Source organism: Mobula hypostoma, chromosome 24 (assembly GCF_963921235.1).
Source record: "Mobula hypostoma chromosome 24, sMobHyp1.1, whole genome shotgun sequence".
Classification (NCBI taxonomy): Eukaryota; Metazoa; Chordata; class Chondrichthyes; order Myliobatiformes; family Myliobatidae; genus Mobula; species Mobula hypostoma.
In genome coordinates this window covers 34,165,688-34,181,853 of record NC_086120.1, presented here as the reverse complement: position 1 = coordinate 34,181,853, position 16,166 = coordinate 34,165,688, and the positions used below count along the sequence as shown (strand labels likewise).

At 39.5% G+C, this 16,166-nt stretch overlaps 1 protein-coding gene across 2 annotated transcripts in view; it reads right to left on the bottom strand.

The window, feature by feature from the left end:
• LOC134337143 (proprotein convertase subtilisin/kexin type 4-like) overlaps positions 1–16,166 on the bottom strand; it is a 39,561-nt gene that overhangs the window by 20,994 nt on the left and 2,401 nt on the right. For both annotated transcript variants that reach the window (XM_063031987.1, XM_063031988.1), the window contains exons 3-7: positions 13,561–13,653; positions 9,551–9,679; positions 7,658–7,734; positions 6,042–6,127; positions 3,420–3,592 (exon numbers count right to left, since the gene is read on the bottom strand). In XM_063031987.1, the coding sequence (XP_062888057.1) occupies positions 3,420–3,592; positions 6,042–6,127; positions 7,658–7,734; positions 9,551–9,679; positions 13,561–13,653 (558 nt within the window). The remainder of the gene's footprint in view (positions 1–3,419; positions 3,593–6,041; positions 6,128–7,657; positions 7,735–9,550; positions 9,680–13,560; positions 13,654–16,166) is intronic.

Genomic DNA, 16,166 nt, shown 5'->3' with positions numbered 1-16,166 from the left:
CAATCATTCTACGGGCTGAAGGGGAAAGATTACTGGAAATTTTAGGTAGTCCAAAGATAGCAATAATAGGGTGAGGAGAGATATCTATATTCAATACCTTGGAGATAATATTAAAAATGTCTCTCCAAAAAGTTTCCAAAGTAGGGCAAGACCAAAACATATGAGTTAAAGAGGCTATCTGCCCCGGACATCTATCACAAAAAGGATTAATATGAGAATAAAAGCGCGCTAACTTATCTTTGGACATATGTGCTCTATGAACAACTTTAAATTGAATTAGGGAATGTTTAGCACAGATAGAGGAAGTATTGACTAATTGTAAAATCTGCCCCCAGTCATCCACAGAAATGGTAAACCCCAATTCCTGTTCCCAATCTACCCTAATCTTATCAAATGGAGCTTTCCTAAGTTTCATAATAATATTATAAATCATAGCCGATGCACCTTTCTGACATGGATTAAGGTTGATTATAGTATCTAAAATGTATGTAGGAGGGAGCATTGGAAAGGAAGAAAGTATAGTACTTAGAAAATTTCTAACTTGTAAATATCTAAAAAAATGTATTCTTGATAAGTTATATTTATTAGATAATTGTTCAAAAGACATAAGGGAACCATCTAAAAATAAATCCAAAAACCGTGAAATACCCTTAGTCTTCCAAATTTGAAAAGCACGATCCGTAAAAGAGGGAGGAAAAAATGTTACCTAAAATAGGAATCGCTAACCCAAATTGATTAAGATCAAAAAAATTTCTGAATTGAAACCAAATACACAAGGTATATTTAACTATCGGGTTAGACACCTGTTTAAGGCGTTTCCAATCAAAAGGAAGAGAGGAACCTAAAATGGAACCAAGTGTAAAACCCTGAACAGATTGTAATTCCAATACTACCCATTTAGGAATGGATAGTATATCCTGGTCCAGTAACCAGAATTTCATATGTCGAATATTAATTGCCCAATAATAAAATCTAAAGTTAGGTAATGCTAAGCCTCCATCTCTCTTAGCTTTCTGTAAATGTATTTTACCCAGTCTCGGGTTTTTGTTCTGCCAAATAAATGAAGAAATTTTAGAGTCAACTTTGTCAAAAAAAGATTTTGGAACAAAGATTGGTAACGCCTGAAATATATATAAAAATTTTGGCAAAAAAAAATCTTAACTGCGTTAATACGACCAATCAAAGTTAAATATAAAGGAAGCCATTTAGATGAAAGTTGAGTAATATGGTCTATTAATGGTAAAAAGTTAGTCTTAAATAAATCTTTGTATTTACAAGTAATTTTAATCCCAAGATATGAAAAATAATTATTAATCAATTTAAATGGAAATTTATAATATAAGGGAAGTTGTTTATTAATCGGAAAGAGTTCACTCTTACTAAGATTTAATTTATAACCTGAAAAAAGACCAAATTGTGCTAATAACTCTAAAACAGCCGGGATGGATTTTTGAGGATTAGAAATATATAAAAGTAAATCATCAGCATAGAGTGATAATTTATGGGACTTTAAGCCCCGAGTTATCCCAGTAATATTTGGAGATTCTCGAATGGCAATTGCAAGAGGTTCTAATGCAATATCAAATAATAAGGGACTAAGAGGACAGCCTTGTCGAGTACCTCGAAAAAGAGGGAAAAAAGGTGAACTTAAAGAGTTAGTACAGACCGAGGCCACAGGAGAATAATATAAGAGTTTAATCCAGGATATAAATTTCAAGCTGAAATTAAACCTTTCAAGCACCTTAAATAAATAAGGCCATTCTACTCTATCAAAAGCTTTCTCGGCATCTAAAGAGATAACACACTCAGGAACATTTTGTGAGGGAGTATAAACGATATTTAACAGTGTACGAATATTATAAAAAGAGTAACGACCTTTAATAAAACCCGTTTGGTCTTCCGAAATAATAGAGGGAAGTACTTTTTCTAATCTATTTGCTAATAACTTAGAAAAAACTTTAGAATCAACATTTAATAAAGATATTGGTCTATAAGATGCACATTGAGCAGGATCTTTATCCTTCTTTAATATTAAAGAGATTGACGCTCTATTAAAAGATTCAGGAAGTTTACCAAGTTTCGATGAAGCCTCAAAAACCCTACAGAGCCAAGGGATTAATGAAGGAGCAAAACATTTATAAAATTCTACGGTAAACCCATCAGGGCCAGGAGCTTTCCCCAAATTCATAGAGAAAATCTCATCCATGGTAATAGGAGTATCTAACATAGAAGCCATATCCTGTGAAATCTCAGGGAAGTCTAAATTATCTAAAAAATCATTCATATATTTAGAATCTCGAGGAGACTCTGATTGATATAAGGAAGAGTAAAAATCACAGAAGGTTTGATTAATCCCCACATGATCAAATATTAGTCGATCATTTTGGTTATAAATCTGATTAATTTGAGATTTAGCATAATTAGACTTCAATTGATTAGCCAACAGTTTACCAATTTTGTCACTGTGTACATAAAATTCACTTCTTGTTTTCTTTAATTGGTTTACAATCGAGGACGAGAGTAATAAACTGTGTTCCATTTGAAGTTCAGTTCTTTGTTTATATAACTCCTCAGAAGGAGCTATAACATATTTCTTATCAATTTCCTTAATCTTGTCCACAATTACCAACTCCTCCTGCTTCTGCTTCTTCCTCAAAGCAGCAGAATACGAGATAATCTGACCACGAATATAAGCTTTAAAAGTATCCCAGAGTGTTAACAGAAATATCCTCTGTATGGTTGATTGTAAAAAAAAGATCAATCTGTTCATTCATAAAGTTAACAAAGTCCGAGTCCTGAAGCAACAGCGAATTAAAACGCCATTGTCTATTATTTTGTATATTGGCCAGAATTTTAATAGAAAGCTTAAGTGGAGCATGATCCGAAATGGTTATAGAATCATAATCACATTTAATCACTGAGGGAATAAGACGAGAATCAATAAAGAAATAATCAGTTCTTGAATAGGAATGATGAACATGTGAAAAAAAAGAAAAATCTTTTTCCTGAGGATGCAAAAAGCGCCAAATGTCCGTCGACCCAGAATCAGAAAGAAATGAATTAATCAAAGTTGCAGATTTATTAGGTAAGGTCCGTAAAGGAGCCGAACGGCCCAAAGCTGGAGACAAACAGGTATTAAGATCTCCGTCCCAGATCAATGAAAACTCATTCAAATTCGGAAACTGATTAAATAATGATTTATAAAATTCCGGACAATCCATATTAGGAGCATAAACATTAACCAAAACTACTTTTATATTAAATAGTAAACCACTAACCAATAAAAATCTACCATTCGGATCAGAAATAATATCATGTTGTATAAAAGTAACCGAGGAGTCTATAAAAATAGAGACGCCTCGAATCTTAGCATTGGAGTTCGAATCAAACTGTTGTCCCTTCCAGAATTTATAACATACATTTGTAATGCCCTTAAGGAATGCCCGACTTGCTAATACTGCTGGCCCTTCCACAGTCTGCCCATCGTCCTCTGGGCCCCAGCTGGCACTGTAAATATGAATATGCTGAGGGCTGAGGCTAAGAGAGCGGGCTTCCACTACATCTGTGATCTCTCCATCAAGCATTCTCACTCCTGCAGGGAGAAAACAAAAAAATATAAAATGCACAAATTTGGAGAAACTAAAAGGATGTGGCACAGTGATCACATAATATGGAAATCCACACTGTCTAAAGCCAATTTAGTCTTTCCTAAATAAAAGATCAATCTATGTTTCGTGGTTATCAGATACAGTGGGATGGCAATATTGATACAAATCAAAAAGATACAAAGGGCAAGAAGAATATTAACAGAATACTACCTCTAAACTACAAAAGAAATAAGGACCACAATCAAAATATTTCCATTGTTAAAAATACAATTAACAAAAGGTCTGTGAATTTCACAATTTGCTGAACCTTTTACAAGTCTCTCCTCCTTTTTACTAAGTTAATGTGGGCTGAAAGGACCATAGAATACTGTAACAAGAGAAAATCTGCAGATGCTGGAAATCCGAGCGACACACACAAAATGCTGGAGGAACTCAGCAGGCTGCATCTATGGAAAAAAGTACAGTTGACGTTTCAGGCCAAGACCCTTCAGCAGGACTGGAGGAAAAAAGATGTGGAGTAAATTGAAGAGGTGAAGGGAGGGGACAGAGAAAAACAAGGTGATAGGTAAAAGTGGGACGGGGAGGGATGAAGTAAAGAGCTGGTGAAAAAGATGCAGGGCTGGAGAAGGGGAAACCTACTAGAAGAAGACAGAAGGCCATAGAAGAAAGAAAGGGAGGGGGCCGAGCACCAGAGGGAGGCAATGGGCAGGGAAGAAGTTGAGAGAAGGAAAAGGAAATGGGGAATGGTAAATGGGGGGGGGGAGAGGGGGTCACTACTGGAAGTTTGAGAAATCAATGTTCATCCCATCAGTTTGGAGACTATCCAGATGGAATATAAGGTACTGTTCCCCTAACCTGAATTGCAACAGTAGAGGAGGCCATGGATTGACATATTGGAATGGGAAGAGCAATTAAAAAGAGTGGCCACTAGAAGGTCCTGCTTCTTCTGGTGGACAGAGCATAGGTGCTCGGCGAGGCGTCTCTCAATTTACTCAGGTCTCACTGATATACAGGAGGCCACACCAGATATGACCCCAACAGACTTGCAAGTGAATTGTCACCTCACCTGGAAACACTGTTTAGGGCCCTGAATGGTGGTAAGAGAAGTGCTGCAGAGGCAGGTGTAGCACTAGCTCTGCTTGCAAGGATAAGTGCCAGGAGATTAGTGAGGAAGGGTGAATGGACAAGGGAGTCGCATAAGGAGCGATCCCTGCAGGAAGCAGAAATTGGTGGGGGGAGAAAATGTGCTTGGTGGTGGGACTCACTGGAGATGGCAGAAGTTCTGGAGAATTGTGCTGGACGTGGAGGCTGGTGGAGTAGTAGGTGAGGACAAGGGGAACCCTATCCCTGGTAAGGCAGTGGGAGGATGGGGTAAGAGCAGAAATGAGGAAAATGGAAGAGATGCAGTTGAGGGTGCAGTAGTTGATGGTGGAGGAAGGAAAGCCCCCTTCTTTGAATAAGGAAGTCATCTTCATTCCGGAATGAAAAGCCTCATCTTGAGAGTAGTGGGATCTCCCAGTGGCCATCCATTTTAATTCCACTTCCCATTCTGATTCCAATATGTCAATCAATGGCCTCCTCTACTGTCGCGATGAGGTCACACTCAGTTTGGAGGAACAACACCTTATATTCCGTCTGGGTAGCCACCAACTTGATGGCATGAACATCAATTTATCAAACTTCCAGTAATGCCCCTCCTCCCCAATTCACCATCCCTTTTTCCCTCTCTCACCTTATCTCCTTACCTACTCATCGCCTCCCTCTGGCGCTCCTCCTCCCTTTTCTTTTTTCCATGGCCTTCTGTCTTCGCTTATTAGATTCCTCTTTCTCCAGCCCTGTACCTCTTTCACTAATCAACTTCGCGGCTCTTTACTTCACTCCTCCCCCTCCCAGCTTCATCTAATACCTCGTGTTTCTCTCTCCCCTCCCCCCACCTTTTAAATCTACTCGTTTTTTTTTCTCCAGTCCTGCCAAAGGGACTCGGCCCAAAACGTTGACAGTACTTTTTTCCATAGATGCTGCCTGGCCTGCTGTGTTCCTCCAGCATTGTGTGTGTGTTCCATTGAATACTGTGTTGTTTTAGGATGTGGACATTATAGCAATTATTACCCATATGCCCCTGAGGTAAGCAGCTTCAGTTGTACATGTGACAGAGTGGTCAAGGACGGGTACCTCTATCAATGGATAAACAGGTTATTAAATAAAAATTTCATGGCTACCATTACCAAATTCCAGATTCATTTAATCACTAATTTTAAAATTCCCTTATTGTCAAGACAGGATTCACGGGATCCTATGACTCAGGATTAATGGCCCAAAGCTCTCAATGATCAATCAGGAACTTTGTAAGTACACTATCATATCGCCAGGTATTCCACAAGAACACCTGAGCCAGCATAAAATGTCACGTTTTTAAATGAAAAGAAATATTACCACCAATTTTGGCATTGAATGCTACACCAACTCCACAGAGGTTATTTGCTACTGCAGCCACTTCTCCAGCACATCGAGTCCCATGACTGTTAAAGAAAATAGTATAATTACTTGTGATAGCAACATAAACCTAAACTCATAAATCTAACCTGTACAATCACTCTCAATCTGTGGCCTGTCTGCAGCTGAATCAGCAAACTCCTGTAGTTCATATGATATTGAAACTTTTTTTTAAATAAAGTGGAAAACATGTAGGTGCAGTTCATAACTGAAGAAAGATGGTTCACAACATCAAACAAGTTGAGAATGATTGCCATGGAGCCCAAAAGTTACCCGTGGCAGCAATGTTAGGAAAATGTTCCTTGGTTCACGACTTCTCATAAAGTGCCTCATATTTTGTAAATTGAGATTGCACTTAGCTTGAAGAAAGGATGCCATCCAAAAGACATAACACAGCAATATTCTTTCCATACAACAGCAAAGTTTCTGCATTGATTATATATATTTTAGAAAATCACTATTAATTGATCTGACTTTATGCCCAAAACATATTTTCCTCAGCCCAAAAATAAGAGCTATCTTTGATTAGGGATACAACCATATTACCAGATCCAACTTGTGAACGTTACTTGTTATGTATCCATAAAACAGTAATTAGGTATTGCTAACATGGACAGATGAAGCTATTGAATATTTTATACACCTCAAGGAAAGTGGACATTTTTTTGTATAATTGTGATAAATTTGTCAGCTAGTGCCATCTGCTGGATGTTGTCTGCAAAACAATTTATGATTTACAAATTATAAATTGAAACAGTACTCCACTGTGTATAGTCAATATGACATCATTGTTTCTCAGTATAGTCACTAAAATAATATTCTCAGGTATCTTCTATGATAAGCACTTCAAGTTAACACTGCCACTTTTGTTTCCTCCTACTATGCTAACTTATTCAATGGCTTTTCATTAGAAGATTTGTCACAAATAACAGCTACACCTTACGGATATTGTCTAGACCAGGGTTTCCAACCTTTTTTATGGCATGGACCAATACTGTTAAGCAAAGGGTCTATGGATCCCAAATTGGGAACCACTGGTCTAGATTAACATGCTACAGGACTTATACTACAGAGGCAGAAATGCCACCTTTTATAGATTGATCTTTAAATTATGACAAAATTCTCATTATCAGTTCAAGTGAACATGATACATTATAACATACAATTTAAAAGCATGTTCTTTCTGCAGTTTGGCCAATTTGCTATTTAGGGCAAAGGGTATGAGATTTAGAGAGGATCCAAGAGGACCTTTCTCCACTCAGACTGAAGTGACCCTGGAATTCACTGTCGAGAATGTTGTGAAAGCACTTTAATTCATCCAGGCAAAGGCAACTTCAGGCCGAGTACTAAAAGATGTGATGAATGTCCAGTGTGATCTGACAGAACCAAACAGTGCTTTCATGCTGCATGATTATGGCTGTACATTGAAAATCAATTGAATTTGTTTATTTGATGAACACCCAATCAATTAATAATATACCCAGAGCAGCTACTGGATTATATGTGAACTTACTACCATTTCAGTTAAATAAGCAAATAAATGCAAAGAACCTCACCGATTTTCATCGTTATAGCTGTATCTTGGTTGAGGATCTGGGTCATTGTCATTTATATCAAAGCTTGCATTAGGATCCTGCAATCAAACCAAAGAGAATGGCAGAAAGCAACGTCAATTTTGCTTTTGCTAATAAGTAAAATCCCAACTTCAAAAATATTAGAAATGGCAGGGTCACATTTCTGGAATAAAAACTGTCAAAAACTAGCAAACAACAGGAATTCTGCAGATGCTGGAAATTCAAGCAACACACATCAAAGTTGCTGGTGAACGCAGCAGGCCAAGCAGCATCTATAGGAAGAGGCGCAGTCGACGTTTCAGGCCGAGACCCTTCGTCAGGACTAACTGAAGGAAGAGTGAGTAAGGGATTTGAAAGCTGGAGGGGGAGGGGGAGATGCAAAATGATAGGAGAAGACAGGAGGGGGAGGGATAGAGCCGAGAGCTGGACAGGTGATAGGCAAAAGGGGATACGAGAGGATCATGGGACAGGAGGTCTGGGAAGAAAGACGGGGGGGGGGTGACCCAGAGGATGGGCAAGAGGTATATTCAGAGGGACAGAGGGAGAAAAAGGAGAGTGAGAGAAAGAATGTGTGCATAAAAATGAGTAACAGCTGGGGTACGAGAGGGAGGTGGGGCCTAGCGGAAGTTAGAGAAGTCAATGTTCATGCCATCAGGTTGGAGGCTATCCAGACGGAATATAAGGTGTTGTTCCTCCAACCACACACCGCTTTGCTGAACATCTACGCTCTGTCCGCCAGAGAAAGCAGGATCTCCCAGTGGCCACACATTTTAATTCCACATCCCATTCCCATTCTGACATGTCTATCCACGGCCTCCTCTACTGTAAAGATGAAGCCACACTCAGGTTGGAGGAACAACACCTTATATTCCATCTGGGTAGCCTCCAACCTGATGGGATGAACATTGACTTCTCTAACTTCCGCTAGGCCCCACCTCCCCCTCGTACCCCAGCTGTTACTCATTTTTATGCACACATTCTTTCTCTCACTCTCCTTTTTCTCCCTCTGTCCCTCTGAATATACCTCTTGCCCATCCTCTGGGTCACCCCCCCCCCTGTCTTTCTTCCCGGACCTCCTGTCCCATGATCCTCTCGTATCCCCTTTTGCCTATCACCTGTCCAGCTCTCGGCTCTATCCCTCCCCCTCCTGTCTTCTCCTATCATTTTGCATCTCCCCCTCCCCCTCCAGCTTTCAAATCCCTTTCTCACTCTTCCTTCAGTTAGTCCTGACGAAGGGTCTCGGCCTGAAACGTCGACTGCGCCTCTTCCTATAGATGCTGCTTGGCCTGCTGCGTTCACCAGCAACTTTGATGTGTGTTGCAAAAACTAGCAAAAATAGTTTCTTCCACTAAAGATATAACCCTGCTAGACTACTTCACAGCCACTAGGTGCCTTATGAATTGTCACAATTTCCTCAAAGTAGTTGCCTCCACAGCCATCACAACCAAGTGTAACTAGAACCATAAACAAAGCATATACACTATGTGCAGGGATCTTTGGACAGCAAATGATAAATGATCCAATTCATTTTCTCCCATTTTATTACACAGTCTTGAAAGCAATTTAAAGTGATTCCATCTGGGTATCTGAATAAATAAGCTTAGCATTGCTTAAGCACTGAAAATCAGGTAAAATTCAAAGCTATCACTAAACTGTTCACTCATATGTTTCAAGACACACATAAAAGTTGCTGGTGAACGCAGCAGGCCAGGCAGCATCTCTAGGAAGAGGCGTTTCAAGACGATGTTTTTCCCCCAATAGCACTGCAATTATTGTCACACACCATGAAAACAGGTGATTACTATCATTCCCCCCTTTAACAGAGGTCCAATTAATTAAAGATGGATTTTGTAAAAGTTTCTTATTTGATCTTACATAATTTGCAGCCAAATCTGGGTGGTCCTTCTCTATTCCATCATCCAGAATGGTGATAACAACACCCTTGCCTGTATAGCCCTGCTTCCAGGCCGACAGAACATTTAGGTCATTAGGTATTTCATTGTTCTAAATAAGACATAAATAACTGATTACTGTAAAGCAAGATCTACAGGTAATACAAACTAAGCAAAAACCAATTGTATTTGAATGTAAAGTTATTTGAATACGTATAAGATATATACAATGTTGAACCATCATAAAATTAATGGCCACTATAACATAGGCTCCATTTTCAATGTTAAGCACCTGTCACCACATAAAATGCATCAGGGATTAGAGATCAGGGGGTATGGAGAGAAGGCAGGTACAGGGTTCTGAGTTGGATGATCAGCCATGATCATACTGAATGGCAGTGCAGGCTCGAAGGGCCGAATTGCCTACTCCTGCACCTATTTTCCATGTTTCTATGCATCAATAAATACATACATTGATTAATATGGCACTTTCTTCATAAGCCTTGATCATTATCACACATTCCAAACTGACAGCGCTGATACACCTAAAAGCTCCAAGGACACTTCAGAAAGGGTTTGTGTAGAAATTATATTTTCACACCTAAAATAGTGTTTTATTCTTATATCGCAAATGCTAGAGACAGCAGAATCAAATGGGGTTGTATATTTTGATAGATTCATCAAATGAGACTACAGTCATTGAGGATTAAAAGCCAACACAGTACTTCTGCACAACATAGCCACCACCTTATACCCTAACTCTAGTCAATTAATGTTCAATAACAAGTCATTAAAATTTGCTAAACAGATGCTCAGCTTACAAGAATATACATTATTCATTTGTTTGAGAATGACCTTTTATCTAAAAACATGAAGATAGTGAATCATTATATCCCAACTTTGTGAACAAGCATATTGCTGGAATTATTATTTTTTTTTTAAATCACACCAGTTTCCAGAAAACAACATGTCATTTGATTTGCCCGGCCTATTAATCAACTAAGCACTATGTCAAATAGCAACCACAGTCTTAAACGGCAAGAAATACATTTTCAGGTTGAGTGCAAATGTTCAACCTTGAAGCACACTTCACTCATTGTCTGCAAGGAAGGTGACAAACTATTTTTCTTCCTATGGCTTATGAAAGCAAACAGAGGTCCTGTTGTGAACTACAGTTAGTTAGTTTGGAGTTGCACCACAAGGCAAGTTTCCATTGATCGTTTTAATGATTAATGTCTTTGGTATAGTGTCACATGATATTTTAAAGCAAAAATTTCAGGGAAGAAAATAAATACAAGCCTGTCTTTGAGGTGTGGGCAGAGAAATTGATGCATAGGAAATGTTCAGTAACTCTGTTCATCTCTTATCACCCCTATGGAACACAAAGTGCTCCAAAACCAGGCACAGTTGTAATCAAATGTATATCAAGTGGGGTTAAAGGAACAAGTACATGCAAAAAAATCTTCTGCTCCTGTCACATATCAAGCTAAAGATGTACTGCACATTATTTAGCTTAGACATCTATCAAATTTTATGCTTAAGCAAATCAGAACAATAATTGGGCCAATGGACAATTTCTTAGCCTTTAGATTAGTTTTCATCAGAGACCGTAAAGAACAATCATCAGAGTGGATATACTGGCAGAAAATAGAAAACGCGGATAGAAATTAGTTCTTCCTACCAAGCAATAATGGAAATTTGTTTCTATTGACAACAATGGAATAGAACTTCAGAAGCAAGTTCAGTATGTATTAACGTCTGTGTGTTCAGCATACATCGAGAGAGTAGAAAATCAACTTTTTCCTTCGGGAGTCAATAGAACAAGATTCAGATATCCAATTACCATTGAATACAGAGGAAATATTCCTATAAATTCCTTGTGAAGCCAAGTTTAATCAAGCTTAAATCATAATACAAAATGCCACTACATGCATTTGCTACTCAGAAATCTTTCAAGTAACAGTTGTTGCAAATTGAAGAAATATCCCCATACCAAAATTGTCTTCAAAGTATTGCAATGATCAATGTTTGTATTAGAATTTTTGAAATTGTATTTCTCAACTTGCTGCTTCTACTCTCTCACCCTTCCTGTAAAGCTAAAATACAAAGAACAATTCAGAATTTTCCTTATGTGAGAAATTGAACTGGAAAGCACATCATGTATGCTTAATACATAAAAACATACAGTGCAACTTTCAATGCTGCAGGGTAAACTTGCATGGAACAAGGGAAAAAGACATTTGAAGCTGTTGGCCTATAATTAAAGAAAATCACAAGTCCAATTTTGAGAACTGCTCCAAAATCTGGGATCACAGACATATCATTTATCCACATACTAAAGTTGCATTTGGACACAATAACCCTTTGTACACCTAGCAATTTTAAATACAAAACCTAAATAAATAAAAACTAAAGCTCCCTCTCAACCTGAGAAACAAGGAACAGTGTTTGACCGCAACCAAGGTGAGAAGGATCCTAGCCAATGTAAACCCAAGCAAAGCTGCAGGGACCCACTGTACAGAGGTCTTAATGGAGATCTGTAACACCTCTTTGCAACAGACCACTGTGCCCAAAGGCTTCAAGACATCCATAATTCCAGTGCCCAAGAAAGGCTCGGTAACTAGTCTAAATGGTTACACCCAATGGCACTGACCTCAACAATCATGAAGTCCTTTGAGTGGCTGGTAATGAATCGTATAAAAATGCCACTTTCCAGCTACAATGGACTTTTTCCAGTTCTATTGCTCAAACCGACCCACTGATGATGCCAAAGCCTCAGCACTCCACTCCGCTCAATCCCACCTAGAAAATGATGCCTTGTATGCCAGAATGTTGTTCATCAACTAAAGCCCTATGTTTAATACGGTCATCCCTCAGAGGCTGGTGGATAAACTATTGTTATTGGGACTCATCACCACTCTCTGTAACTGGATCTTGGGCTTCTTGACAAAAAGACCCCAGTCAGTCCAAGTTGGTAGCAATATCTCAAGCTCCATCACACTGAGCACTGGTACCCCATGGGGCTGTGTGATTAGCCTGCTGAAGTTCATGCTGCTGCCAAATCCAGCTCAAACCACATCATCACTGATGATATGACACTGGTTGACCTCATCGGCAACATCGATGATTTGGAATACAGACAAGAGGTAAAGAGACTTGTCAAATGGTGTGAGAACAACAACCTGAGTGTCATCGTGGACAAGAGAGAAGAGATGATTGTGGTCTTCAGGAAGGCACAGGTCAACCACTCTCCATTGCACATCAACAGCTTTGTCTTGGAGAGTGAAAAGCACAAAGTTTCTTGGTGTTTACATAACAGGTTATCTAACCTGGACCCACAACACTTCTTCATTAGTTAAGAGGGCATAGCAGCGTCTACACTTTCTGAGGACACTGAGGCATGCAAGGCCCCTGCCCCCATTCGAGCAACTTTCTACAGGAACATCAACGAGGGGATCCTGTCTGGCTGCATCATTGTGTGGTTCAGAAGCTGCAAGGCACTGGATTTCAAAAACCTACAGAGGATAGTAAAAACTACAAGATTACTGTTGTTTCCCTTCATCTCAATTTGTGACATTTACCAGGAGCATCTTATATAAAGAGCCCAAGGCACTGAGGATCCCTACCACCCATCCCACAATCTCTTTGACTCACCACCATCAGGGAGGTGGTATAGAAGCACCAAGACTAAGACTACCAGACTGGGTAAGATCTTCTTCCCCCAAGTCTGTGAAACTAATCAATACCCTACCAAGGTCTCATCATTAGGATAGCAAGCCGTTTACAGTGATGTTTACCTGTGGTGCACACTTCACATGTGGTCCAAAGGAACATTGTTTCATTTGGTTATATATATGTACAGTCAGATCACAATAAACTTAAATTCTTTTATCATATTTATATTAATCTCAATGCATCTTGACTGGGGCAGCAATTCAGAGCACTTAAAATGTGCTTAATTTCTACACCCCCACCAAATGTACCCAAACTTACCAGGTACCACTGCTTACGATACAAAGGATCTGATGGAACAAAAAATGAGCGCTTCTGGCGTCTTTTCACCACTTGCTGTTGTAGCCACTTTACCTAAGCAGACAGTAGTAAAGGTTCTCCTGTCAGAGACTGAAGTTCTTCATACTCAAAATGTTTGAAAAGCAGAATTATAGCTATTAATGCTCAACTAATACGTCCTTTTCCAATAAAACAAAAATACACATAATAAATAATGGAAGCCAGGCTATAAATTATACTTACATTGGCTAGCATAAAGACAAAAAAATGTCAAGCTTTAGCAAAGTGTGCGAATACAATGTTTCACAATACTGTACTGGATTTAAAAACACACCATAACCCTAGGAGTACAAGTCTATACTGTAGCTCCCTGAAAGTGGTGACATAGTAGACAAGATGGTGAAGGCAATCCCTTCAAACGACAAGGACAATGAGTACAGGACTCAGAACATCATGTTACAGCTGTACAAAACATTTTTGATAAATTGCATCATAAATGTTGTGTGCAATTTCGGTCCTGTGCTACAAGAAGGATGTGATTAAGCTGGATAGAGTGCGGAAAAGATTCATGAGGGCATAATTAAGACTGGAAGGCTTGAGCTGTAAAGGAGAGACTAAGGTTGGAATGTTTTCTCTGAAGCAAAAGAGGTTAAAGGGTAACCTTGGAGGTTCATAAAATCATTAAGGACAATGATAAGACAGATTGGTAGTGTTTTCCCAGGGAGAGGTGCAACACCAGAGGGCACAGGTTTAACATGAGAAAGGAAAGAAGGTGGACCCAAAGGAACAGACTTGCTGCACAAGAGGATAGCGGGTATGTGGAGTGAGCTGCCCGAGGAAGTGGTGGTGGTGGTAGTATTAAGTGTGGGTACAATGACAACATTTGAATGAAATTTGGATAGGAAAGCTTGAGAGGTATGAGCCAAATCCAGGAAGATGTTATAGCTCAGGAAGTCACCTTGGTTAGCATAGGTGAGTTATGACAAAGGGCCTGTTCTTCACCATAAACACTTACTGAAAAGTTTTCATACTTTTTCAAGAAGATTGTTTGTCTAACATGGGGTCCCAGCTGAGCTAAAGGTTTCCTTTTGTTTAAACACTGCAAAGACTGAAACGAACATCTCCTCACTGTAAGCAAACAACTCTAACCGGAGTCACTAACCCAGGATAAAATAGACTGCTCATCCTTTGTGCCACTTCTGTAATAGAGCCTGTTTTCATTTACTGTTGCTAAAGCTGTCAAATACCTTGTTGTCATCCCTCAACTATGAAAATGTTCTTAGCTAACTTTCTATCCCTCAAAATCAAGCTAGTCCAAAAGTACAATTTACCAAAAATGATCTTCCTACTTCGAAGCTGTTGCCTCAGACTAAAAATTGTTATCCTCAGTACCCAATATTTAAAAAGAAACTTTTCCCTCTGCTTTTCACAAACCTTCTCCACAGTACAACTTTCATATGGTTCTGTTTCTTAATTTCTAGTTGTATTCCTAAGCTCCGGAACCTGGGCCTTAGCACTCAGATCTGCAACTGGATCTTCAACTTCCTCACAGACAGGACCCAAGCCGTAAAAATAGGGGACAAGCTCTCCTCTACAATCACTCTGAGCACTGGTGCCCCACAAGACTGTGTACTCAGCCCCCTGCTGTACTCACTGTACACCCACGATTGTGTAGCCAAGTTTCCATCGAACTCAATATATAAGTTTGCTGATGACACAACAATGTAGGCCGTATCTTGGGTAATGATGAGTTTGAGTACAGAGAGGAAATTAAGAACCTGGTGGCATGGTGCAAAGACAATAACCTATCCCTCAATGTCAGCAAGACAAAGGAGTTGGTTGTTGACTTCAGAAGGAGTAGCAGAAAGCACGACCCAATTTACATCAGTAGTGCGCAAGTGGAACAGGTCAAAAGCTTTAAGTTCCTCAGGGTCAATATCACAAATGACCTGACTTGGTCCAACCAAGCAGAATCCACTGCCAAGAAAGCCCAACAGAACCTTTACTTCCTGAGAAAACTAAAGAAGTTTGGCCTGTCCCCCAAAACCCTCACTAATTTTTATAGATGCACCGTAGAAAGCATTCTTCTAGGGTGCATCACAACCTGGTATGGAAGTTGTCCTGTCCAAGACCAGAAGAAGCTGCAGAAGATCGTGAACACGGCGCAGCACATCACACAAACCAATCTTCCACCCTTGGACTCACTTTACACCGCACGCTGTCGGAGCAGTGCTGCCAGGATAATCAAGGACATGACCCACCCAGACAACACACTTTTCCTCCCTCTGGGAGAAGGCTCAGGAGCTTGAAGACTCGTACAGTCAGATTTGGGAACAGCTTCTTTCCAACTGTGATAAGACTGCTGAACGGATCCTGACCCGGATCTGGGCCATACCCTCCAAATATCTGGACCTGCCTCTCGGTTTTTTTGCACTACCTTACTTTCCATTTTCTATTTATGATTTATAATTTAAATTTTTAATATTTACTATCGATTTGTACTCCAGGGAGCGGGAAGCACAGAATCAAATATCGTTGTGATGATTGTACGTTCTAGTATCAATTGTTTGGTGACAATAAAGAATAAA